Genomic DNA, 27471 nt, shown 5'->3' with positions numbered 1-27471 from the left:
CCGAAAGCAACACCTCCATCACGTCTGCAGGGAGGTCCCAATCCTTATACCTCAACCTTTCAGAAGCCAAGCGTGAAGGTTGAGAGATTTGACCTCTGGATGGAGAATCTGACCCCCCTCCCGGGAGAGCAGATTGTCTCTGTAGGGAAGATGACGTGGAGGGCAGATGGACAAGTTGAGAATGTCCGGGTACCACGTCCTCCTGGCCCATGCCGGAGCAATGAGGATCATCCGGGAACCAAATCTCCGTAACCTCCACAGCACTTGTGGGATGATGGGGACTGGAGGAAACGTGTACAGCAGTGGGAATGACCACTCCACCACGAACGCGTCTCCTAAGGCTCCTCTTGGAGGAAATTCCCGCGAGCAAAACCTTTCGCACTTCCGGTTGACACTGGAGGCGAAGAGATCCACTTGAGGGGTCCCCCAAAGGGCAAAGATCTCCAGGAGAATCTCCTGAGCCAACTCCCACTCGCGAGAGATCGCGCTCTGCCTGCTCGGAGCCTCCGCCGTCTCGTTTTCGTCTCCGGCCAGATGAACTGCCGAGACCGAAATCTCCTGCTGGATTGCTCAGAACCAGAGCTGCATCGCCTCCCTGCACAGAGGAAGTGACCCTGCCCCCACCCTTTTGTTGAGGTAGTGCATGGCCACTGTGTTGTCCCTCAGGATCAGGACATTCTTTCCTCGCACAGTCGGCAGAAAAGCCTTCAGGGCAAGCCTGACGGCCTTCAGCTCCAACCGATTGATATAGAGTCTGGACTCTGACGGAGACTAACAACCGCTGACTGTCAACTCGTTGGCATGAGCTCCCCATCCCATGAGGGATGCGTCTGTCACGATCGTCACCTCCGGCCAGGGTAGCCAAAACAGAGCCCCCCTTCATCAGATTGCTTTCGACAGCCCACCACAGAAGGTCCTGGGCGACCGAGGGCAGCACCTGAATGGGGTCCGACATCCTGCCAGAGGACTGAGACCACTGGAGCTTGAGTGCCCATTGCAAAGATCTCATCCGCAACCTGGCCTTTGACACCAGAAGAATGCAGGATGCCATGAGGCTGAGCAATCTCAAGAACTCGAACGCAGGGAGACTCTGGGCATGTTGGAACTTTTGCACCATCTGCTGAATGTGATGAGCCCTCACCTGGGGAGGAAAACCATGCCCCAGGGACGTGTCGAGCACTGCTCCGATGTACTGGAGCCTCTGAGTTGGCGTCAAGTGGGACTTCTTTAAGTTGAGGGAGAAGCCCAGCTTGTGGAGGGAGTGGGCAGGTGACGGACAGATGATCCAGGACTTGCTCGGGAGAGCGCACCCTGATCAACCGATCGTCCAGGTAGGGGTAGACGTGAATCCCCCTTTCCTGAGATGTGCTGCCACCACTACCATGAGCTTGATGAAGACCATCGGGGCGGAGGTCAATCCCAACGGCAGGACCCAAAACAAAGTGCTAGTCGCCAACCGCGAACCTCAGGTACTTCTTGTGCTTTGGATGGATCGGCACATGAAAATAAGCGTCCTTGAGGTCGAGACACACCAACCAGTCCTGAAGTTGAAGGGCCGCACAAGTCTATGATGGGTCTCAATCCCCCGTCTTTCTTTGAAATCAAAAAATAAGGGGAATACCATCCCTTGTTCCTCTCCGCTACAGACACCAGTTCTATGGTGCCTTTCTCCAGCAGGGCTTGAATTTCCTGCGCAAGGAGCGGATCCAGATTCTTCAAAGAGAGATTCCCTGGTGGATTGTCGTGAGGCCTCTGCCGAAAGGGAAGACAGTAACCGTGGGCTATGATCTCCAGAACCCACACATTCGAAGTAATGGCACGCCATTCTACAAGATGCTGCGCCAGCCTTCTCCCAACCGGCGAACCATGGGACATGGCCTCATGACTGAGCTGAAGCAGCTGTGGCGTTGCCTGAGGGCAAAGAGGCAACTGCCCGAGCAGCCTTGGCACCTCGAGTACCTTGTTTTCCACCTCTGGCACTCCTACGGTGGCCCCTTTGACTAGCAGCGCCTCTCGCTTTACTAAAGGATGAGTAATAACAAAAGGAACCTCTCCTCCATTGCTGTCCCCTAGGACGAAAAGGCTGAGGTTGTCGAACTGCAGCGCTCAACGACTTCGCTGCAGCTTTTGAGGTGTGCAACCTCTCAAGGCTCTCGTCAGCCTTGCTGCCAAAAAGATGTACACCATCAAAGGGCAAACCCTGACTTACGCAACCACGCAAACCTGCGTATCACGGTGCTCGCCGCCATGGACCTGCTGATGCAATCTGCCATGTCCAGACCCGACTTAACGGCCTCACACATGGCATCCTTGCCATCCTGTATCATAGCAAGAAATCATCCCGTTCGTCCCCTTCGGGAATATGTCATGTTGCACAGCGTGTGTGCGAAACGTGACAAGGCACATACAGAGTTGGCTGCCTGAAGAGCCATACCTCCTGAAGAAAACACTTTCTTCGCCCAACCATCAAAACGCTTGTCGTCCTTGTCAGGAGGGATGGTAGGATACGACGCCTGCTTTGCTGGGGCCGTAGCCGCCTGCACCACCAAACTCTCCGGAGTGGGGTGCGTGGTCAAGTAGCAGGGTTCGCTACTGGCTGGGCGGTATTTTCGTGGCAAAGACTTGCCCACTGCCGGGAGACTCTCCGGAGCAGTCCAAGCCGCCGCCACCCTCCTTTGTAGAGCCATATGGAACAGCAGTACCAGGTCAGTTGGTGGACCTTGGTTGAGGATATCCGTCAGGTCATCCTGCAGAAAATACCCTTGTGGAGCAGACCACCCCAAGTACTCAGTGACCCCCGACATAAGGTGCCGGTACAAAGACTCGGCATGGGTGCCAGGCTCAGGCCTACAGTACTCCACCTCCAGAGAGGTGTCCAGGCCACTGGCGTCGTGCAGCGACTGACGCAAGTCCTCAATCTGGCTATGTCCCGAGATAATCTCGTCTGGTATGGTACCATATCAGGAACCATCCCATCTTCAGAACCCTCATCCACCTCAGAAATATAATCCAGATGGTGGAAAGTGGGCACAGAATGGGGGACAAAGACATGTTTGGCCTTAGCCAGAGATTTTCTAAGGGGTTCCACCGTGCCACGCAGTACCTCTGACAAAACACCCTCGAAAGGCGTCGAGGGCATCGAGTGAATCGACGTCGAGCGTGGCGCCGACAGCATCGACACAGGCCTCGAGGGTGGAGCCCCGAGTGTGTCCTTCGACAGCCTGGGTGCCGATGGCGTCGACGACTTCCTCGGAGGCGAAGCCTCGAGAGAGTCCCTCGACGACCTCGGCGCCACAGGCGTCAACGTCTTCTTCGAAGACTTCACAGGTGCACACGTTTGAGCGCGTCGAGGGCCGGGACCTGGAAAGGGCATGACTAGAACGATTCCCCTTGTCCGAGCGGGACCTTTCCCACAAATTGTGCCGACCACCCAAGCCCAAAGGCGTACGAGCAGTGTCTCTAGTACGGTCATGCCCGACCCCACTCGGAGGCGCGGACGGACCGGTGCCCTGCGATTAAAGAATCGCCAACATTTTCTTACCGATGGAAGCCCATTCCTCCGGAGTTGCAAGGCGACCGATGACATCGCTTCCGTGAGTGCCTCGAAAAGGCAGAGGAGTGGCGGGACCCACTCTGGGACCAAGACCCCCCTAGACTTATGATGACGATGCAGAGAATCCCCCCTCAAATTGTCCTTCGAAAGCCCAGTGGACCTCGACTTCCGGGGCTTGGACACCTTACCGACCGACAGCTAATTCTTACACTCCTGCAAGGCCTTGGACGTAAGCGACTGGCAGTCGACACAAGCATCCGTGTCGTGGGCCTCCCCGAGGCACCAGAGGTAGGCATCGTGCGAGTGCGTCACCGACATGTTGGACCCGCAGTCCCCACACTTCTTGAAGCCCGGACGCGGGGTGGAAGAAGAAGAAGACATCCCGATAAACTTCACAAACGAACAGGTTCGAAGAACCGAAAGAACAGAAATTCCAAAGAGTCCAGGCGCGCCAAGATCTCTGAAGCGAACACGTTTGTGGAAAAAACGGAACTGAGGCTACGGGCGTCGTGCGTCCTACTTATAACATCTGGTGATGTCGGCCGTCGGAGGAGGTCCTCGAAGACGGCGTATCGACGCAGGAAGCAGACGCCGAAAGATTTTCTGAAACAGCACAGCTGTGGTGATTACTGTCATAGATATGGAATACGTCAGAGGACCCAATCCCCTTGAAATCTATTTACATACCACATAAAACACTGTCACAATTGGGTGACTGCTGCAGTCAATCACCACCTCACAGCACCTTTCATGGGCCTATCCTAGTGGTGCTGGTCCACTTCGGGATGGCCGCTAAACTGATGGACAAGCTGGCTGTAGCAGGGCTGGTTTCAGGACTGGTGGCTGAAGCCTGGTCCCTGATGTGTCTGGGGCCTGACCCCACTGTTCATGCTTCTGGGAGGCCCCGTCCACCACAGGTGGCCACCCACGATGACAGTGCGTCCCGTGCTCTTTTTACATGCTGTGGGTGGCCACTACAGCGCCCGTGGCAATCCTCAGGGTGGTCCCCATTGGCTGGGGGACACCCAACCTCCCTGCAGCACCCCATGGCCCTGTAGCACCCGCAGAATGTTTTAAAATCTTTGGGGTGGCCCAAGTTATCATGGGGGCGGCCCCAGCCACCACGTGGCCCACTCCGCCATCTTGAATTCAGTCGGCGTGCCTGGTGTTAATCGTGACGCCGCCACAGATCACCGCCTAGCATCACAGGCTCTTGAGCAGCAGGCCTCTGCAATGAGTTGTGAGAAGAGGGGGCGGGCCGCTGTCTTCACCCAGGCTGCTCCACTGGGTGGCCAGCGGCTTCTTCCTCCTGCTCGTGTTCACTTGGGTTGGCACGCAAGGCCAACTCAGGACTTCTTCTGGAGCGGCCTTCTCTCTCCCTCTTCACCACTGGGGCTGCGTCTGGCATATGCAGCCCGGGAGGATATTTTTTTTAAGGGCATGACTCGCTGGGCAAAAGGCTGGCCGTCTGGGGCACATCTGGGCAGCCTAATATGGGCAGCCTAGTTTGGGCTCCCCACCACACGCGGCCCAGGCTGCTCTTTGTTGGCTCAGGCAGCACCTGGCATGCTGCCTCGCCCCTGGATAATGCTGGGCCTGTCCGGTCTGACCCCCGGGTGCGTCGACAGGTGCCATGGCCCCAGGGCGGCAGAGCTGCTCCTTGCATCAGCTGCTCAGCCCCCTGGTTCAGTCTCTGAGGGGCTCCCCACGCGCCTCCTGGTCCATATTCTGGAATTAGGCCCTGTAAGGCCGCTTGAGGCAGCAACCCCACAGGTAAATCGTTCTTTTTGTCCTGCCCTTCTCGCTCTTCCAACCGTCCATTTTCAACTGTCCTTGGATTCTTTTCTCTACCCAGCCCAGTCATTTCTTGGGCAGGGGAGTTCTGTTCTATTGATCCTTGATTTTCTTTTAACATTACATCCAGCCCCATGGTGTGCTGGATGGTTTACTCCAACTCGCATACACCGCGCGCACACACATTAAAAACACTACACATTAACTAAAATTGCTTTATTGCCCTGGTGTCTGTGTCTTTATTCCTAATGTCCCTTAGTGGACAAGCATGTAGCCCCTTGCAAGCCGGGCCACATCAATGTCATCCATCATAAAGATTATATATATTTTACAAAATTAAAACTCCCATATACTAGCTGAAAGTTTCATGTACGCTTTAAGAAAGTAATTGTAGTTTATGCTTTATACTTTGGCTCTGCTGGAAGCAGTACTTACTTTTCCTGACTGCAACCTCTGTATTCTGGTTTCACATATTTTCTTTACAAATAATAAGCTGTTAATTTGATTTTTTATTGTGTTGATATCTGAAAAATAGAAATTAACAAATTGAAAACTTAGTGCACAATTAGCACAAACATTTTATACATATTCAGTATCCTACAATACAGAAGTAGCTTTGGCAAAAAAGCTGTTAAATGCATGAATGTCCTAAAGATATGGAAATAAATCATTGTCAGAGTGTAGGCACTACCAGCAAGTTCTAAACTGGCAGTCTAATAATGATCGAGCACTGCTAAAATGAAAATACCCACATCATTCTCTTTTCTTTTGACCGCATGAACGGTTTGACTGGATTAATAACCTGAGGAATAAGCAATGAATGCACAACCATCTCAATTTAATGACACGCTCTGACTAATACCACAAAATTCCTAGGCCAATTATCTGGTGTAAATGGGCGATGTTGCATACAATGCCCAACTGGAAAAAGAGCCACAGTAAGACACATCAAACCAAATGAAAACAAGTTATTTACCCTGAAATACAGCATCCAAGCGCCGCTCAGCTCCTTGCCTTTTTTGATTCGCGAGGGCAGCTCCGCGGTTCTTTTGCTGCCAACACCTGACTTTATAATCTGTACTTTGGTTGTTTTGCTGGCTCAGTGGTACCATGAATGGGGTTGCCATGGTACTTTGGCTAGCTACCTGAAAAGTGTGCCTGGAACAATGACGCAGGCTGCTACCCTGGGAGTAGTGCAAGTAAGGACTTGAGTGTGGCCGAGCGGGGATTCTCACAGTAAAAAGCCATGCCTTTTGAAGCAAGTGTACAGCAGGCCTAATGCTCAGAGCCATGCAAGCAAGGTTAGAGGGTTGAGAGGCACAGGAGCTAATGAGTTTCTGAATGCCCCTTATAAACATGTGGGAAGCACTACTCAATAACCCCTCACGGTCACATTTGTTTTGATCCCTTTATAGCGTTGTCATGTTGTGGTTATCGTAGCTTTTTGTTAACTCTCATTTAAGCTTTCCCAATCTTTTTTCATGTTCTCCCAGATAGTCAAACATCTTGCAGATGGTAAGAACAACTGCAATGCTAGACTAATTGGCCAGAGTTCAAGCATGATCATGTGGAAAGACTTATCTTGGCCTACCATAGACCTACAGACATATGATCTGCATAACTTAGCCATGACATGCTTCTGGCCAGAGTGGCAGTCGGCCACGGCTTTCGGAATGCAGTGCCTATAAACTAGGGTCTTTGTGGATGTTCACCAGATTATGTCTTTGTATACTGGTGAGAGTCCAGCCATAGAGCTGATATGGCAGAGGTGATTATGTCCACATTTCGAGATGTAGCCAAACCATTTGCTTTATGAAGGTTGTGGAGAAGGTTGCGCAAACTCCTCAGATTGGTCCTCTCTATATAGAATTCCTCTGGCAAGACAGCTTCAGTGAATAGTGGGCCAGGTTGTACTCCTCCTAGACTTGTCCCCGGGTTTACTAAATGAGGTAGGTCAACCATGGCTAATGCAGGGGAATCTCCTTCAAAAGAGACCATACTTGCTCCATCGGAGGTGACACCAGAGCTATGAGCTTCTGCAGCACTGCCTTTCATAGCTCTAAAGAGGAAGCACGGAGACGTGAAAAGCTGACTATGCCGGCTCTCCCACTTATTTATGAGGATGCCATGTTAATCAGGTTCACAATCATCCACAGAGGGAGCAGCGGGGGCGATAGGCGGAGCGACAAATAAAGGGACTGTTAGGACCACAAGTCAGGGTTACTAAAAGGATAGACTGACATGCCGCAGGTATTCTTCAGGTTACTTTAATCAAGTAAAATAGATCATCATGTACATTAAGGTACATTTAGGAGATGGGGAAGTACAGAAGGGAGCCCACTGGCTCCCACCACCCAGGCAACATCTTGCAGCTGCCCCGAGTGGAATCACACTCGCACACAACATCCCAATCATTCTCCTAGCATTCCATTCATGACATCAAACCTTGCATTCACACCTCATGCAACAAGTATGCAGGGACCAAGAAGGCAAGTCAATCGCAACACCTCTGTTATACCACAAACAAGCACACTTCGCAATCAGACAGCACCGCACAAAGTCACAACAGGGACCTTTGCAAAAAAATGTGTTCATTGCCAAACAGAAAGCCTCACTCTTCACATGCCCGGCGACCTCACTTCTACCCCTTTTCACTGTTATTCTGATGCTGAGGGACTGCAGAACGAAGGTGTACTAGCAGGAAGAGAGGGCGATGAGGAAACCATGGAAGGGCTATCCATTGAAAAGAACATAGCCAAGAGGGAAGTCATTTATTCTTCCAATGGACACCTTCCTCCCACGGATTCCTTATCTAGGATAGACCTCCAAAGCAGTACAATGATCTTGAGGATGGAAGATAGCCAGACATAGTAGCTGAGGGATCCCATCGGGACGATGGAAGGATGAGGCGGAGGAAAAAATGACATGAGATGGATCTTTTGAGAAAGATGGAAATCCAAGACCAGCTTCGGAAGAAAGGAGGGTCTAATTCTCAGAATCACCTTCTCCTTGGAGAATATTAAGAAAGGAGGTTTAGCTGACAATGACCGGAGCTCTCTCACCCATCTACCGGAGGCGATCACAAGGAAAATCACCTTAACGGTGAGCAATCTTAAGGAACATGATTTAAGAGCGCAAATGGAGCGCCCATTAGAAAATGTCAACACTAAACGTAAATCCCACGTCGGAACACCAAACTAGCGTGAAGGCAACTTATTAAAAAGACTTCATGTGTACATTGTAGAACGACAAAACCGAAGCAAAAATCTCATACTCCTGCTGGTACAGTGAAGGACATGGAAAATCAAGCAGGCAGGAAATGGCTAAAGAATCTGTTGGGAAAGCTTGAGGGCCCTGGAGCATGAGTGTTGGAAGCAATATCATGCAATACAAGAGTCCACGATCATCTATTGAAAACTGGTGGTTCCCTTGGAACATTAGTTAAAATCCCTATATTTCTGCTCCAGGAATCATGTCTCATGTATGATTTTTGTATAGGCTCCCACCATATCTTTCAGCGTCATGCAAAAAAGGGACTTAAAGGGCGTCCCTATGGTGGCCTTATAACTGCAGTTTCCCATGATTTCTATGCTAATGAATTCTACAGTAACTGGCAATGAATGGGTACTAGCTGTTGAAGCTAAGGCTAAAATGGGCAGAAATACTCCTAATGTTATTTTTTTAACATTTATGATGCTCCGTCCTCAGCTTGTACAAATACTATCCACGACAGCCTTGATTAACTTTTAACCAGTTGGCTGATGATTAGTGGAAATGAGATAGTTCTAATTGGGGGCAACCTCAATGCGCATTGTGGGACCTCAACAATGAAGATGACCTTTAATAATATTTCTCAAACTAATGTTATGTAGAAAAGCAAGCGTAATGACAGAGGGCGTTCTTGGTCTAATTTCTTCCTAGATTGGGAGATTTGGTCATTGAATGGCAGGACCATAAGTGATATTCCAGGAAAATGTACCTGGTCCAGCGGCAATAAGTCTGCAACATTATATTATTGGTGTGGTAATATTTCTGCTCTCTCCTATATCAGCGATTTTGAAGTATACACCTCTGTCTACAGTGCTCATGTCCCCGTTAAACTTAATCTTTCCATCTCCAGCCTTTCTGACAGTGGTCCTACTAACCTTGGTATATGTAATTCTGGTACTCGTATAAAATGGAATGGTACCAAGATTAGAAAGCTAAACAAAAGAATTTGAATGTCGCTTTCTATCAATGACTTACTTAATAGTAATGATATTGAACAAATTATCAAACAATGGACCACGGAACTAGCAGTTGCACCTGGGCTCCCCATTGTAGCTAATGGGAAACATTGTCACACTATGTATGACAGAGACTTGGTGTTAGTGAGGTGTCTTCATCGCTGTGAATTGCGAGCATTAAAGAGGTTACCCATTTGTTGGGATGAATATCTGCTCCGAAAGAAAGAATTAACAAATGCATACAGTGGTTGGTGCAAACGTAACCGTAAAGGTAAACTGAATATGAAATGGCAAACACTGATTAATACCATGCAAAAGGGCAACTATAGCTCCGTTTGGAAACTTTTGAATAAGATTAAGTCGAATGATTTGTCCCGGTCACTTAATGCAATTGGTGAATCTATGTGGGCTGATTTCTTGGCTGAGACTATGTTTGATGCTGCTATTCCTGAACCAACTTTGAATTCTGAGGGACCTTGGCCCCTTAAATTTAATAGAAAAGATATTATGCGCATCATTGTTAAACTTAATAACTCTAGGGCCCCAGGCCCCAACGGCCCTGCTTCCTGTGTAGTCAAAAATGACCCCATCACCTGGTCTAATATTTTAACATCGCTATATAAAAAGCTATGCTAGAAAAAGTCTATCCCCGACTCCTGGTCCAAGTCTATATTGATACCCGTGTATAAAGCAGGCTTTCGTCAACTACCGTATTTTATCGATACTTGACACTACAAGTAAAATCTTTGCCTCTATTGTACTGTCACACTTGCAATCTTGGGCTGACGCCAACCAAATTCTCCACCCATTTCAATCTGGCTTCCGGTCCGGATGTTCCACTATTGACATCTGTCTTCTTGACGCTATTATGACTAAGGCTAAACTTAAATCCAATTTGTCAATATATGTAACCTATGTTGATTTTAGTAGTGCCTTTGACCGGGTCAACCGCAATAAATTATGGGAAATATTGCGCCACTTTCAATGCCCTAAATGGTTGTCGGAAATTATACTCAAATTTCACCAAAATAATACGGTTTGCTTTAGCCTTGATAACGAGGGCAGAGTAACTAAACCCATTAAAATAAAGAGATGAATTAAACAGGGTTGTTTGTTAGGGGCTCTCCTCTTTAACATTTACACTGCAGCATTAATAAGACAACTTGAGAGTCAAGCTCATTGTCCTGCGAGGTTCGCCAAGATTAAGATTACTGCATTATTGTATGCCGACGACCTTGTGGTGGTTGATCACACAATAGCCGGTATGAAAGCCATATTAGAGGAGCTTGGTGTGTTTGCAATTGAACATGACAATCAATTTGAAAAGAAAAAAAAAAAAAACATGTGCATTTCGCCAAGAAAGTGAATAGACCCATTATGAATATCGGCTGGGTGTGATTGATTACACAGAGGTCTACAAATATCTTGGAGTGGAAAAGGACTGTAAACAAGGATACCTCTCCTTAACAGAGTCTAGGATTAAGAGAGACAGGCTAATTACATTTATGACTTGCAAACATGTAATGCAATATGCTGGCTTTTCTCTTGAGGGTATCCTAATGTTATATCGATGTAACGCTCACCTTGGCTCTGCGGGGGGTATCTGGAACCTCTTCGAGACACCGCCTTCCTGGTTACTTTCATCTGGGATGATTGTTCTGTGGGAGCAAGGATCATAGAGATAATGATATTGGAAAAGGTCTAGTGCCCCTCACAGCTCTCTGCACACTACCCGGCACCCCCTTGTCAGTGTTACCACCCACCCTCTGAGTGCGTCTAAGCTCACCTTATGTATATGAAAAGGAGGCTCTCTGTCCTGCTCTGGCGATGCTGAGCAGGGGCGCGTAGGTTCTTTAAGTCAGTTACTTCACTGACCCCTTCAGAGCCCAGACCTGCTGCGGCTCGAAACGTCTCTGCTGAGATGATCCCAAGAAGTAGTAGGAATTTAACAGTTCCCTGCTTCCCACCGTAGTGAGTCCTTATCTCAATGTCTTCACTGGATCCCCAAAGTTCAATGTCTTTTCCCAATGTTCAATGCCTTCCTTGATTCCCAATGACCAATGTCTTTCCTTGATTCCTAGGGCTTGCGGGGGAACGCAATCTGTTCCAATGACTTCTCCTGTTTTTTCTCCCTCAGGGTGTTGTGATGGCGGATTAGATGACAGATGGCGTCGGGGTGGAGCGGTTGTGAATGGAGGCTCGCCAACGCTGCAGAACCGAAGGCAGGTCTGTATGGGGGCCGTTTGCAGCTGCCGAGTGACAAGGAGGAGCCACCGGGGCTGTGAGTATGAAATTGCTGCTGCACGCGAGGTGGTCCGCGGGAGCTGTGGATCCGAGCACTTGTAATGGGAGCCGCTGGAGAAGCGCTGAAGGATCGCCGACGTTGCGTTGCTGGAAGCGGGCAAGAAATGCTGCAGGAGTACCCGGATCAGCGGTGAGCGTCTGCTGCTCAGGGCAGAAGAAACGCGAAGCATGGATTCTCGCTGGGGTGTGGTTTATATAGCTAGCCACACCCCAAGCCCAACAACAACTAGACCTTTGTTTCTGGTGCGCTTGCAACTCACCTCTCCCTCCATAATGAATCATGCAAAGGTGTACATGGGCAGAACTGGTTCCAAGTGCGCCAAGCCCTAGTCCAACAGGGTCTTTTCTTGTGTCTGGTGCAAGGAATGGGTGTTAACCTATGAGAGTGCACTCCTAGTGTGTATGTATGGGCTACTGACTTGGAGGGAGCAAGAACACCTCAAATGGGGGTCATGACAATCGACAATGGTTTGTTCCTGCAGTGACATACGGCTTAGAAGCTCTTACAATTGAAAACCTTTTATGTTGGACAAAATAGAAAGTTATTTTTGGCGTTCCATATTGGGTCTTCCCTCGTCGTGCCCTATGCAATATATAAGAGCTGAGTTTGGTTTAACATCTCTCAAAGCCTTGGTGATTCTTCAGAGAGATCTCTTGCCCCTCAGGGTTTTGTGTCATCCCTCCAGTGAGTTGCTACGTGATATTGGCCAGAATGTTATAACTGTAAGACCGGGAACTGCCTCTATAAATTCTTACGATGCTATGTGTATAAAGTCTTATTTAAGTAAGAACTGGTCAATCTGTGGCAGATACAAGGGAATAAAAAAGTAATTTAAGAAGAAATCCTGTATGAAAGACTGGGAAGCCACCATCAATCACCTAAGTGGCCTTAAAAATGAATCTTTCCTTGAAGGTATTGTGTATAGCTACTGTACCCCGCAGCTGTATTTGTTAAAGTGTCCTAGTGCTGATGTGCAGAGATTTCGACTTTTGATGCGTACTAACCAATTACCTGTAAGAGCCACTCATGGTTCACAATGGAAACTTGCTCATGGCCAACGGATGTGTCGTATCGGTAAAGTGGCAGGCACATCAGAGACAGTGCAACATGTGCTTTCATTATGTCCAAAATTGGAGGCCCTTTACAGGGCTCATTACTGTCATTATTATCACCACTTTGAATGGGTAGCGACTACCCACTTCTGGAACATGCGTCTCAATTCTTCCTCTGAAGTTTTGATTATCGCATTATACAATGTTTGGACTGTGGTACAGCGTTTGTTTGAGTCCTTTAGTGGCAAATGATATGTAAACAAATGGTGAATGGGTGATAATGTTTGGAATAATTTATTCTAACTACAATGAAATGATTAATTGAAAAACAACCAAATGTCTTGACATGAAAATCAGAAGAATTTTCTGCTTATATTAATTAGAAGTCTTGTATATTAGTACTGATATGTATATTTATATATGATGAATTTTAACGTTTTTTTCTTCTGTTAATGATTGTAAATCTATTTTTGTATGTAGCGTAAACGTTCTTTATGGAGTAAAATACAACAATAAATAAATAAAAAGACTCCTGAGGAATTGCATAAATGTGGGGATCATGAAGAAGGAGCCCATCTCTGGGCTCCTCCTGAAGACCGAAATGGGCGCAAGATTCCATGTAACTCAATCTGTAGGCCCATCCGGGCAAAGGACAATAAAAAATCCCAAACTGAGGATGTAGAGAAAGTAAAAGGGTCCAGATCCCTCTCCCGGCACCAAACAGACAACGTGCACCTCCTGCAGGCATAGATGGATTTGCAGGCAGGTTGTCTAGCAGAGAGGAGCACGTCCAGAACGTCCTCAGACAAATCTCATTCCTTATATCTCAACCTTTCAGCAGCCAGGCAGAAAGGTTTAGGCTGCAGAGAGGTTCGTGTTCAGGACCAGACCCTCCGAAAAGGAGATTAGGTCAGTCCTCTGATGTAGGCGCCAGGTAGGACAGATGGCCATGCCCAGGAACTCTGGGTACCACAATCTCTGGGCCCAATCCGGATCGATCAAGATCATTGTGGACCTGAACCAGCGGCATGACTGGGAATGCATACAGTAGGTTGAAGTCCCACTCGACTGTCAAGACATCCCCCAGAGCTCCCTGATGAGGCAATTCCCTGGAGCAAAACCACTTACACTTCCTGTTTACACTGGAAGCACAGAGCTCCACCGGAAGAGTACCCCAATGGGAGTAAATCTCATTCTGAACTTCTTGGCAGCACTCCCACACATGGGAGGTCAAGCAACATATGCTTAAAGCGTACACTAGCACATTCGCCAATGCCGGCCAGATGGGCTGCAGTCAGGTACACGCTGCTCTCCAAAGCCCAGAACCACAATCGCAGAACTTCTCTGCATAGAAGCAAGGAGACAACTGCACTACACAGGCTACAGTGTTGTCAGTCAAGACCAGCAACAACCTTGCCCTTCACAGAGGGGTTAAAAGCGACCAGGGCCCGCCTGATCGCTCTCAACTCCAGCAAATGTATGTGCTCTGGGCATTCTGATGGGGACCACAAGCCACTCACTGTTAAGGCCCTGGAGGTACACACTCCAGCCTTTCAGGCATGCATCCATGACCACAGTCACTTGGGGACAAGGTTGACAAAACGACTCTCAGAAGGTTGGCATTCATGGTCCACCACTGCAGGTATCCAGACACTCTCACAGGGACTTGGAGAAGGTCTGATGTTTGGCCCTGAAACTCAGACACTGCAGTGACCTCAGGCTTAGCTGGGCCTCCAGCACCACAAGCATGCAAAAGGCTATAAGCCACAAAGCACAGAAAAGCAGAGGCTGGAATGCCTGCCTGAGGCTGGAACACTTGGACCATTTTTTAAGTGTTTGCCACTCTATCCTCGGGTGGGAAATCAGAGCCCAGGCGAGTTTCTAAGACCACCACAATAGTTCAGAGGGACTGGTATGGCGAAACCAGAGACTTCTTGAAGTTCAGGGAGGAGCTCAAGCTGTGCAATAGGCTGCATGTCTGATACAGGGGTGCCAACACTAGGTCTGGGGAGCGGGATCAGATAACCAGCCGCCCAGATAGGAAAAGACATGAATGTCCTCCTTTCGGAGGCCAGCCACCACCACTGCTAGCAGTTTGGTGAAGATCATGGGTGCAGAAGACAGTCCGAATGGTAGGACCTTGAACTGGTAGTGTGCGTTCCCCACTCTCAATCGCATGTACCGCCCTGTGTCTCCTGTGGATGGCCACATGGAAGTAAGCATGCTGAATATCCAGAGAGACCAGCCAATCGTTCAGGTCCAAGGCCTGGAGGATCTCGGCGAGAGTGAACATCTTGAACTTGTCCTTGTACGGTACAAGTTCAGAAGCTGCAGCTCTTGGATGGGTCTGAAGACGACCATCCTCCTGCAGCACCAGAAAATAAGTTGAAGCAGGGTCCCAGTTCTTTTTTTATTTGTTTTAATTTATTTTATTGGTTTTAACTGATACAAAAATAGCAACATATGACAGAGCAAAATCGTTACATTAACATTTCTTAAACACTACTCCCAACGCCCTCCTCCCCTACCTCCCAACTCCCATCCCCCTCCTGCCTAAAGCACTCATTAAGTATCTAACAAAAAAGGAGAAAAAAATAAAACCTTGCATCATACGAGACACCTCCCTCAACTATTGGACTTGATCCGCCTTTCCTCCTTATATGGCTTCTGCCGCAACCAAAAGTATTCAACAAGGTCTCCCATGCTGCGATGCCCGCCGTGACCGCACCTTGGAAGCCCCATACCACCCTCTTCCATGCCACAGTCTCCGCCATTGCTCACCGCTTCAGGTCCCGCCACCAATCCTTCACCGCCGGGCCTCTAGGAGATTTCCATGCCATAACTATTCTACGTTTTGCGAGGATGCATGCCAAATCGTTCATTTTGTGGCCGTATTTTATACCCTTGGGGCGTGGAAAGAGGCCCAGCAAGCATGCACCCGGAGAAAGCACATCCGGGTTCAACCCCCCACTCTGTAGTCTATTTGCCACCCTCTGCCAGTATAGCCCCACTACTGTGCATGCTCAAAACATATGCAGTAGGCCAGCTTCCAACACCTTGCACCTGGGACGCAACTGTACTGCAGCGCCTGGGAACCGTGAGATCATCTGAGGAGTCATATATGGCCTGTGTGTCACCAGCAGTCTCGCGTTCCTTGACAGTTTTGTGGTATCCCAGCACCTGCCAGCATTGTGCACCTGTAAACTCTACTCCCAAGTCTTGATCCCATTTACCCTGCATTCTTAGATGGGATAGAGGCCCATTAGTCAGCAAGGGATCATATAGCCGCGATATAGTGTGCCCCCTTCAGCAATGTTGTATAGGACATCGCCCACCATGTGTTTCCCCATAAATCGCTGTATGTGGGCCATCTATGCCTAATCTCGCTCTTGATTGCGCTGTGCAACAGATATTGGCCTTCATGTATTCCTGTGCATCCTATGAACTCTGAAAAGGGTGCAAAAGGCATATCCTGCAATAAGTCCCCTATTGTAGCCACCCCACAAGTTTCCCATTTTGTGCATATACCACTCCTGCTTTGTGTTGAAGATGCTACTACCAAAACCAGAGGAATCTGCACTGAAATTGGGTTTGTGAGTCCCACTGCCGCCAAAGCTCTGTCCCACATTTTCACCCCTAGGGTCACTAGGTGCAACCAACGACCTCCCCGGGGTTTCCCGATTCACACCAATTCTTTCAGGTAAAAGAGTGACCACAGGGACTGCAGCATCCAAGTGTCCGGGGTAGGGTCATCTGCCAACCAGTCCACCACAAACTGTACCTGTCCTGCTACTTGGTATAGTTCAAACTGCAGGATCCTGATGCCACCCTCTACATGCGACCTGCTCAGTAGTGATAACGCTAATCGCTTCCGTCCGTTTTGCCACAGGAATCCTCTACAAATGCTATCCAAAGTTTTAAAAAATGATATAGGTATGTAAAACGGGACATTTACAAAGAAGTGTAGCAACCTGGGCAGCACTACCATATTCAACAGAGCTGCTCTTCCCATCAGTGTAAGGGGCAGTCTGGCCCAGAACTTCATAGAACACTTAACACCCTCCAAGGCCCTCAGCGTGTTTTGTGCGTGCTCCACCGCTGGGCCATGATACACGTTGACTCCCAAATACCTGAATGTGGACACTTTCCATCGTAGAACAAGAACAAGCAGCGCCCCAGGGTCTAACTTTTGCAGTCCCACTAGGGGAAACAAAGCTGACATATCCATGTTAATTGTAATCCCTGATAATTTCGTGAAGAGTGCCTTCGCTTCCAGTAACAATTCCAAATTATCTTCAGGGTCCTGAATATATAACAGCATGTCATCCGCATACAGTGATACCAGATGTCTGGTCCCATCTATTTCAATGCCTGCCCCTGTGTATTCCGCCCTGAGATTCTAGGCAATCGGTTGCATGGCTAGTACGTAAAGCAGTGGCGACAACGGGCAACCCTGTCTTGTCCCCTTTCTCCAGTTCCCATGCCTCCGAGATGTGTTTCCCCATTTTGCCCCTAGCCATCGGTCTAGTGTACACTAGCTTTACCCACTTGATATAGGTCTGCCCAAACTCAAACCTATGAAGAGTTGCATAAAGCCAGTCCCATCTAACAGAATCAAATGCCTTGACTGCGTCTAGTGTGGCTATATATTGTGTGTCCCAGGGTGCTGTGCCATATATCACATGATGCAATCGTCTTAGATTCCAGGACATGCTCCGTCATGGGATATAGCCCGTTTGATCTGGCAGCACCAAATTATGTGTCACTTTTTTCAACTGATTTATAAGTATGGATGGGAGTATCTTGCTGTCTTGGTTAAGCATTGACAGGGGTCTGTAAGAGCTACACTCCTTAGGAGGTTTGTAGTGTTTAAGAAGTCGTATAATGATCGATTCCCTCAAGCTCAGCAGGAGAACCCCCGCCTCATAGGAATCATTAAATTTGTTAAGTGAGGGGCAAATTCCTGGGTGTATTCCTTATAAAATTCTCTAGGGAGCCCTTCTGATCCCGGTGTCTTCCCCGTTGGCAGGGTTACAATCGTACTTTGTATATCTTCTAGGGAGATAGGTGCTGCTAAGCTATTCCTAGCCTCCTGACTCAACACTGGGAGTACCATCTCATCCAGCATTTCCTCTAAATGGGCCCTTGGTGTCCAGGGTCCCTCATGATAAAGGTTTTGATAAAATTCCAAAAACGCGTTGTTGACGTCATTCTGGGTATAGCACAGGACCTGTCGTTTCATGTATATGGAGCGTATGGGACCTTGTTTATTCTCCTTTTTATACAGCCATGCCAGCAGGCGGCCGGGTTTATCTCCTTCCATGTGTTGCCTCTCAGTATTATCTTGCAAAACTGTGTTTGCCCAACCTCTCCACTACACTCCATGCATTTTTGTTTTAGTGCAAAGACCTTTGCATTCTTGTCCAATAGCTGCTCTTGAGATTCTTCTAATTGTCTCAAGCTTGCCTGCAGAGGACAAATCCCTGCTTATACTTGCATGGACACCCTTTGAACTTGCTATGGCCGTTGCTCTGATCACTACCTTCAATGCCTCCCAGAAGGTCCCTGCACTAGGGACACATTCCTTATAATGCAAAACATAGTCAGTGATACCGTCTTTGATGCAATTTCGAAATGGGGGGTCTTGCAATGACTCACTGAGTCGCCACGTAGGGATTGGAGCTCTAAAAGGCGCATACTGCCATTGCAGACTAAGCGGTGCATGATCCGACAAACCTCTACCTTTATACTGAGAATGTGTGATGAGGTGAGCTAGTTAGCATCCTATGAAAAAGTAAACTATTCTTGTGTACACTGTGTGTGGTGCAGAGTAGTGCGAGTAGTGTCTGGTGTCCATATGAAGAGCTCTCCAGGTATCCACTAGGACGAAGTAGTCTAACAGTTTCTGCAGCGTCTTAGCAGGCAGAGCCAGTCTAGTATACGTAGTGTCTGATCTGTCCAGGAGAGGGTTTAGTGTACAGTTAAAGTCGCCCCCCAGATTATGTTACTATTCCTATAAGGGCCCAACCTGGGGTATGGGGTTTGGAAGAACTTTGCTGCTCCGTGGTTGGGGGGATAAGTGTTGACCAGACATGTATCCACCCAAGGAGGCCCTGCACTATCACATTCCTACCCTCATTATCCGCTTTAACGTGGGTGACCTTAAAGGCTACTGAGGGCGCAATCCAGATCAGCACTTGCGTGAGTAAGCCGAGTATGTAGAACAGAAACCCCCACCCCTCCCACCCCGACTGCCCATTTACTTGCCAGCAGTATTTGCTTTTCTGCTTCAAGGTGTGTTTCTTGCAGCATGGCTATGTCCACCTCGCATCTCCTGAGGTACGGGTAGACCCCATTCCTTTTCACATAGGCTTTCAAACCCCTAACATTCCATGTGAGGACATTCACAGATCCAGCCATTGGCTTTTCTCCCCCTCTAGCAGGCTAATCAGCCCCTACTCAATGCCCATCTTTACTTTCTTCTTATGAGGTTTTCTAAAAAAAACAAAGATGATACGCTACTAGTCTCCATTAACGTACGTGCAGGAAAGCCCCTCGTCAACATCCCCTAAAATAAACAAATGCCCAGCTGCATTCCCGTTGCTCAGGCATTTCAGCTTCTCGCATTCGCCCCATGCCGGCCTGGTGAGGCTAGTGCACATCGGATAGGCACAAAAACAAGTGCCCCTAAAGAAGAAAGGAACTCAAAGGAGGGGGTAGGGTGGGGCGTTAGCTGCCACAAGTATGATCTCCCTTGTGGTGTACGTCGTGGAATAGTGAAGCCCCGCCATGTACAAGGAAGGAAAAGAGTTAGCAAGCGCAAAAAGATTGTTCCAGGTAGTGTCCCACTCCTAGCGAGAGAACATTTGTCTTGGGGTGTTCACCAAGCAGCAGAGTCGCCGGAGCACTGCGTCCTGCCTCTCTAGGATACCCTGGATGCTCCTGGTCACCGGTGACGTAGAGCTTCCATTACGTCGCCCTACATCGTCTCCCTCTGCCGCCAGGGCACATCGTCTCCCTATCCATCCATGCCTGCGTTTCCTCCAGAAGGTCAAAGAACCAGGTCCTGTTTTTATGTATAATTTGGAGTTGCGTAGGATAGATCAACATCTACTTCAGGTCTGCCGCTCGGAGCCTGGACTTGCCCGCTGAGAAATGCGGACAGTTTTTTTCTGCACTTGGAAAGTGTAGTCCGGGTAGACTGCCAAATCTGCCAAAGCTCTCTTCAGGTCGCCCCCTGGTCTTGTGTAGGCCAGTATTTTCTCCCTGTCTTTATAATTCAGGACCTTAGCGGTGATCGGCCTCGGAGGTGCTCCTGGGGGGTGTCTGGTCAGTGCGCTGTGTGCTTGCTCTATTAGGAACACTTGCGTGAGGTTTACGGGCCCGATCTCCTGAAGCAGCATGCTCTCAATAGAAGACGCAGGGTCAGCACCCTCCGGCAGGCCCACTATGCAAATATTATTCCTCCTGGCATGCCCTTCTGCTTTTTCCACTCTGTTTTCCAGGAGTCTTCCCTTCTGTTGCACAATGTGGACATCTGCCTGCGTCTCATGGAGGGCTCCTGTGTTCTCCTGTGTTTGGGTCTCTAGAGCGGCAGTGCGCTCTGCCAAGTTCCGGACTTCTTGGCGCAGCAGTCCGACATATGTTTGCACTGCTGCAATCTGGGTGCCCAACAAGGCTTTCAAGTCCGCTATCGCCTGCATCACCTGATTATGCAGCTCCATAGTCTCGCCCCCCCTTTTCCCTGCGCTGGTTCCATACCACTTACAGGAGACTGTTGCTTGGCCCTGGCAAAGCCGTCTAGCGTGGGTTGGCTTGGTTTCGGCTTGGCTGACTTTGAAGGCATCGAGCCAAATTAATTACTGGAGCTTGATCTCACCCTCTTTCCGCTCCAAGCCCTTGCTATGGGTGCCTGGGCATGGATGTCTGTGTGTTAGTTATGGCTGAGCCCTAGCTGGAGCTCTTCATGCGTTTAACAACTGTAAGGGTTCACATACACTCAGTCGATATTGCTTCCCCATATGCCTCAGTAGCCTTGAAGCTGTGCGCCGCAGTGGTGCTTAACTTAAATTCCGCTCCCTTAGGCTTTTGGCCTGGTTATTTCTTGGCCCGGTGTAGCTGCTGTTCTTGAATCCATTTACTGTGGCAAGGAGGATTAACAAGATATTACAGCATGTGCTATTATTGTCTTGATGGAATGCTGCTTAGGCTCAATCCCTCAGTGAGTGGGGATCTCCAGAGCTGCTATTTTTCATTTTAACCTTGCAGCATGGTCTTTATGCACAGTGCGCTCATTCGGTCCTCTTGACATGACGATTACTCATTGCCTGGGGGTCCCAAGGGCTGCTTTCGTATTTCACCACGTGCTCTGGGTCCCTATATCCAGGGCGTGCCTCTGGTCCTCTTCACGTGAGCATTTTGGAGCGCAACAAAAGTTATGACCGCGGAACCCGCGCGGCAGTAGTTCTCGCTCCAGAGGCTCAGCGGTTTACACACAAATCACTGCTACACGGCCCGGGCCGAACTTCGTATGGGCTCACGCTCCATTCTTTCTCCTAAGGGAGCTAGGACCATACGAGGATGCAGGGCAGCACTTGCCTGATGCTCAGTGCAGGGTCCTAGGTGCCGGCGGGAGGCAGTCAGTGCTCCTCCCCTCTCAGCTTCTCCGGTTCTGGCACGCCGATAGTTGGGGAACCGTCTTCTTCGGTGTGGGCTGCTCTCCCACGTCCTTACCTGTTTTCTGCAAAGTTCCTATTGTGGCACTTGCTATTCATATGGATCCTTCATGATCAGATGGCAGCAGTCAGCAGAGGCGACCTAACTTCATTGGCTGCAAGCCACACCCCCTCAAGCAGGGTACCAGTTCTATGGCCCCTTTGGCCAGAAGCTGATGGATCTCCTACAGCAGGTGGGGTTCCAGGGGCAAATATTGGTGCAGAGGGGTGCTCTGGAGGGCAAAAAGCAAAAAGGAGGCAGTAGCCGTACTGGATGACCTCCAAAGCCCAGGCATCAGAAGTGGTAAACGTCCATTCCTTTCCAAACAAAACTATCCTGCCTCCTACCGGGGACTGATTGCGTAAGGCCACTTCAGAGAGGCTTTGCTCCAGAAGCTGCAGAGGGCACAGTGGAGGCGGAAGCACCTCCCTTGAGTTTACCTCCACTCCTGAAGGCACACTGTTGTCTTCATCTGCCTGATGGGGCTGGACCTCTGCTCTTTTGTGATGAAGCCCTCTCGCCCCCTGCCCACAGATCTTGCTGGCCACTGTTGCTAGACTGCTAGTTACCAGAGACTTTGCGGTAGCCTTTGGGGCCTGAAATGTCTGCAAGGACTGATCAGCCATAATGCCAAACAGGTTCATGCCGTCAAATGGCATCCCAGGAGCTTCTCTTGAATGTCAGGGGCAAAGCCGGACATCCTGAGCCAAGAGAAATTGTGCAACACTGTGCTTGTGCCGTTGTTCTCAACGCACAGTCGACGGTATCCGGACCAGACTGAAGGATCCGTTGGGAGGCTGGTGTATCGGGGTTCCTCCAGGGCAAGTATTATAATTATTACAATTGGTTATTCATAATGCGCTTAATACCCACAGGTTTCCAAGCCCAGACCCAGGGATCGAACCTGTGTTGCTCTGCATCTTCTTGCTTTTAAGGCAAGTGCATTGCCCCATAGCTATCCTCCTGAGACTGGAGGACCAAAGTAATCTAAAAAAAAGAGCGTAGACGAAGCAGGAAGTAACAATTTATTTAGGACCAGAACGCAGCAAGGAAAGCACGGTTCAAACAGCACTGTGGAACTGAACTGAGTGAAGTGAGCAGTCAACACAGCCCATAGCGGGCCAAACATTTATACAGAAACGACATAATCTGCATACACATATGAAACACCTTACAAAAGCTGATTGGTAGGACTAAATTAGTCCCCTATATCCAGGCATACAGTAAATGATTGCAATTGGTTCATGCCATCCTGTCCCCGATTGTCCAACACCACCCATCGGGACGTCCTGGACCTTCCCACACCGCGCCACAATTGCATTTCAAAGCATTACGCAACTGTGCTGACCAATGGAATTTTATTCATCTGCCATTGGTCAACCCCCATCTAACACTAAATAATCTGAGCTTGGTAAGGACAAGACATTCATAGAACATCCAACCAATGAAGCGCCCCGTAGACAACAGCAAGGACACAAAACACTGTTACACCATGGGGACACCGAAACCTCCCCTGATGATTGGTTCCCCGTTGCTCGTCCCACAGCCCTCTTCCCATGACCATATGCCAAGGTGTGATATGAAACCACAAATCCCACCATGGTTTGGATTTCATTAGCCTGTATTTAATTCCTAATTCCCTACACTTACCAGCAAGCAACCAGGTGCCTGGCTCGCTGGCCTCGAAAGCATCTACTGGTCACATTCTCTGGCCGCTATGTTCTCCTGGGAACTGCCAACTTGCAACATTTCTCCAGTACACAGCTGTAGCTGAGCGCTTGAGAAACTAAACTCACGTTTGCCCAGGATACGAGGTATGTGGCTGCGAAAAGAACAGATTTAATTACCTACAGCCTATACTCCAAAATGGCTGTTCTGTTGTTGACATCGTGCTACACTACCACTACCCCTGCCCCTTATCCCCTGAATGCCCTTCTGCACCATGACCCACTCAGTACAGTACCCTCCAATCGCACTCTTCCCCACAAACTTCTCCAGTGGCGCAAATGCCCACTGTGCATTAGTTACACAGCACAGCGGTCAATGATGTCTTCACCCACAGGAGTGCCCCATCCCCTTCCCCACTGCATCTCCCAATCTGTTATGTAACTGATGGGTGCGCCACACTTGGCAGCACTGAATTTGCACCTTTACTGCATTTCCCACCTCCGATCGATCCATCGATCAATACCTTCTTTCCTATCATGTTCTTACTTACCGTCTTGGGAATCCAAAACGTTGTTACCCTATCCATGCTCCCTCCATGCTCCACCTTTCTCCTTATACTCCCCCAGGGCAGACTATTACCACACACTCTTGCCCATCTGACCATGCCACACAAAAGGCATCATACTCCTCCACGTTTGCAGCCAGCATTGTAACCACCCCTTTTGCATCATGCTCATTTTCTCCAGACTCTGCTGAATTCAAGTTTACCATGTACCTTATCCCCTGTCCTGTCAACATTCAGCAACATCATATCTCCACCTCCCACCTTTGCTCTTGCAGTGCATTAAGATGAGCTGACCCACACAGGAGGTGATGAGCACCAGAATGAGCACTGGGACAGTTACTTTAAAAATGTCCTATCGTGCATAATTCAGACTTCTAGCCTGGGATTCATAAAATGTTCTGGGAGGGTTGGACGGAAGCAGACACTGTCCCTACCAGATATGTATCAGGATGATGCCCCACTCACCTTCAAAGCATGCAAACAAAGATTTGGCATTACCGAAAATCACAGATTTAAATATATACAACTGCGTCACTGGGCCTCACATCCAGAGGTAAAAAGGTTGGGATATGACCTCCAATAGGCCTAGAACTAACAGAGGGGACACCCGCAAAAGGGATCACTAGACTATACAAGCTACTGGACAAGGCGCAAATAGAAGACACCCTCCAATACATGAAGGACTGGGAGCGGGACATAGGGGAGGAGATTATACAGGAAGAATGGAGTCAAATCTGGAGGAGGGCTCATAAACTATCCAAATCCACAGCAATTAAAGAATCGGTATACAAACTCTGTTATCGCTGGTATATGCCCCCCCCCCCCCCAAGTAGAATGCACAAAATGATCCCTACGTATGCTCCAGAATGTTGGCGTCAGTGTGGGGAAAGATGAGATATGTTCCATATGTGGTGGTCGTGATGGTGGTCGTGCCCAAGGATAAAAGTGTACTGGAAAGAAATACTGAGCCTTATCAGAGACATAACTGGTGCAGACCTGCCATGGTCCCCAAAAGTCATTCTGCTGGGGGCAGTAGCAGAAAGGACATATGCAGCTTCGGGGAACAGAGCAGCCCTCATAACCCACCTACTGGCTGCAGCAAGGATGACAGTGGCCCAACGATGGAAGACCGTGGAAGGCCCTACAGCTCCATGGTGGTGGGTGAAAGTGTGGGGAGTTATGGCAATGGAGAAAATCTGCGCCACAAAATCAGGGACATATCTGAAATTCTTGGCCATATGGGAACCCCTTCAGGACTATGTGGGGGAGAGGGAGACTCAATACTTTAAACCCCGGATTCTCAGAAACATCCACATCAGATAAAGGCAGCAGAAGCTAAGGCCAAGCGGTTGGCTCATGGAACTGTTCTGGTTACAAACCATGGTTTTGTTTGGTTCGAACAATAATGGGGAGGGGGGTGGGTAGGGTGGGAGGGCATGGGTAAAGTATGAAGACAATACTAGATTCAACGCTAAGGTTCAAGAGTGATGAATAGGGGGGTCATGAGGGTAACAATGTTCATAACACATGTTGTAATTACAGACCAATTATTGTCTTAGTAAAAACGAAAATAAAGTTGGTTAAAAAAAAAAAATAATGTTCGCTAACCACATTGGGACCCAAGCAAAAAGTCAAACCAGCTGTCTGAAGATACTGCATTTGTTTCCTTAGTCATAGTCTCGTGGAGTGTACAAATGTCTTCTATGGCCTCCATCAAAGTTTCCATTAGCCGCGTCGTTGGACTCTCCCTATCTTGTGACAAACGCCCCCCTCCATTGCAGTAATCATATTCAACACAATCTATTCTGTAGTGCCACCAGTTTGACTGCCCGAAGCTCTTATCTCACCACATTGAGTCCTTTTTCAGTCGTATTTGCCAATTGAAGTACCTCATAAAGGGTCAAACCTGCAGCCACTTAGCATTAGCTGTCACTTGGACCCCTGGAAGCAGGCGGGACTAAAAAATGTGGATGCCTTTGAGAACAGACCAACCACTGGTGCGATTGCAGCAAAACCTTCGGATGATTTGCTGGATCATTAGTTGCTGCTGTGCCGGTCTCTTTTCAATGTATGTGCCCACTCTTCTTGTACTCTTTCTTCCCCAATCTTTCTCTTGAGTACTGAAGGATGGTCACTAAAGGTCAACAATTCCACTTGAGGCCCTACCAGGGTATGGCTGTGCAATGTGACAAGGGACAATAGCCGCCCCCACCCTCCCCAAGTCAGGAGGCAGCTGGGTGTACGCCTGGCTCCCACACGCCCACCAGTGGTCCATGACTGCCGCGGTCCCGCTCTTCAGTGCTGTAATGCTCATCACCTTGGTACAGCCGTTGTTAGACCCCACATGTGTGGATATGAAACATAAGGAACATCATGTAAGAGGCTTCATGTGTACTGGTTGGTGTCTCATTTATCAAAGTTAAAGCATGCACATATTTATTCCACGTTGCCCTACAGCTGTTATTCATTTTTGCCAATACCTCCCTCTCAAACCCCACTAACCCTTCTGCTCGACACTATACCATTCCCCACTCCCATTGCCGGTCATGAAAGACCGATCCTTCAAGCCTCATCAACGCCCTCGGGTGGCACTGTTGCATTTCAACACGGCACTCTGCGTCGTAAAAAACTGCTCCCCTCCCCTTGCACCGTCTATGATATATTCTAAGCCTTTCCATTTATGTCCGGAGCACTTCAATGTTGACGAGGCTCTGGACCTGGCCAGTATGTCCTTAATTTCTGTGGGTAAAGCTTAACCTCCAAACCTGAGGGCTGCAGGAGCCATGCCCTCAGGTCCAGAGATTCCAGGTCGTGATGCAGAATCGCCCCCCGTTCTCTGGCGAGAAGGTCCGGGGCCAACGGTAGCTTGATGGACAGGGCCACTGATCGGGGTAGTAAGTCCGGATACCAGATCTGCCTGGGACACATCGGGGCGACGAGTATCATCCTGCAGTGGCGCTGTCCGAATGTGTTGATCACACGTAAGCAGAGTGGAAACTGTCCCTATAGGAACTGTCCCTCAAATGAAAACGTGCCCCCCAAGCTCCTCGGTTGAGGGAACCTGCTGGCAAAACTCTGGCAGTAGGTGTTTGCCGGCCGTCGCAAAGAGAGAGATCTTGGGTCGACCCCATTTGTCGAACAGCAGATTCACATGGTCATGGCAAAGATCCCACTCATGTCCGCAATGGGGTTCTTGACTCCTGCCAGGTGAAACAGAACGAGGAACATGACTTGATGAATGGCTCACTGCCACAGTCCAGGCCCCCCACCCCCAACCTGGTTTCCGGATGTAGAACACGGTTGTGGTGTTGTCCGTGAAGATCCCCAACACCTTGTCCTTCAATGACGGCAGAAAAGACTAGAGGGCCCAGAACACGGCCCGAAGCTCCAAGACGATGTGCAGGTCCCTTTCCTCTGGTTGCCAGAGGCCTCTGGTGTGCAACTGTCCGGTGTGGGCTCCCCACCCCTCTAGAGATGGGTCCGTGGTGACCCCCCCTCCCAACACTATCACCTGTCGAAACTCTTCATTGAGGGCGAGTGTACGTAAAGTTCCCTGACACTTGCATCCACACGTATCTAGGAACTCCTAGAGA

General features: G+C 49.1%; 1 protein-coding gene across 6 annotated transcripts in view; it reads right to left on the bottom strand.

Annotated features, from left to right (window-relative positions):
* SNX13 (sorting nexin 13) overlaps positions 1-27471 on the bottom strand; it is a 2094218-nt gene that overhangs the window by 1340027 nt on the left and 726720 nt on the right. For all 6 annotated transcript variants that reach the window (XM_069648499.1, XM_069648500.1, XM_069648503.1 and 3 more), the window contains one exon: positions 5783-5871. In XM_069648499.1, coding sequence (XP_069504600.1) covers positions 5783-5871 — 89 coding nt within the window. The remainder of the gene's footprint in view (positions 1-5782; positions 5872-27471) is intronic.

Source organism: Ambystoma mexicanum, chromosome 2q (assembly GCF_040938575.1).
Source record: "Ambystoma mexicanum isolate Mex_15411 chromosome 2q, UKY_AmexF1_1, whole genome shotgun sequence".
Taxonomy (NCBI): domain Eukaryota; kingdom Metazoa; phylum Chordata; class Amphibia; order Caudata; family Ambystomatidae; genus Ambystoma; species Ambystoma mexicanum.
Note: the sequence above shows the minus strand (reverse complement) of the source record. Positions and strands in the feature narration are given on the sequence as shown.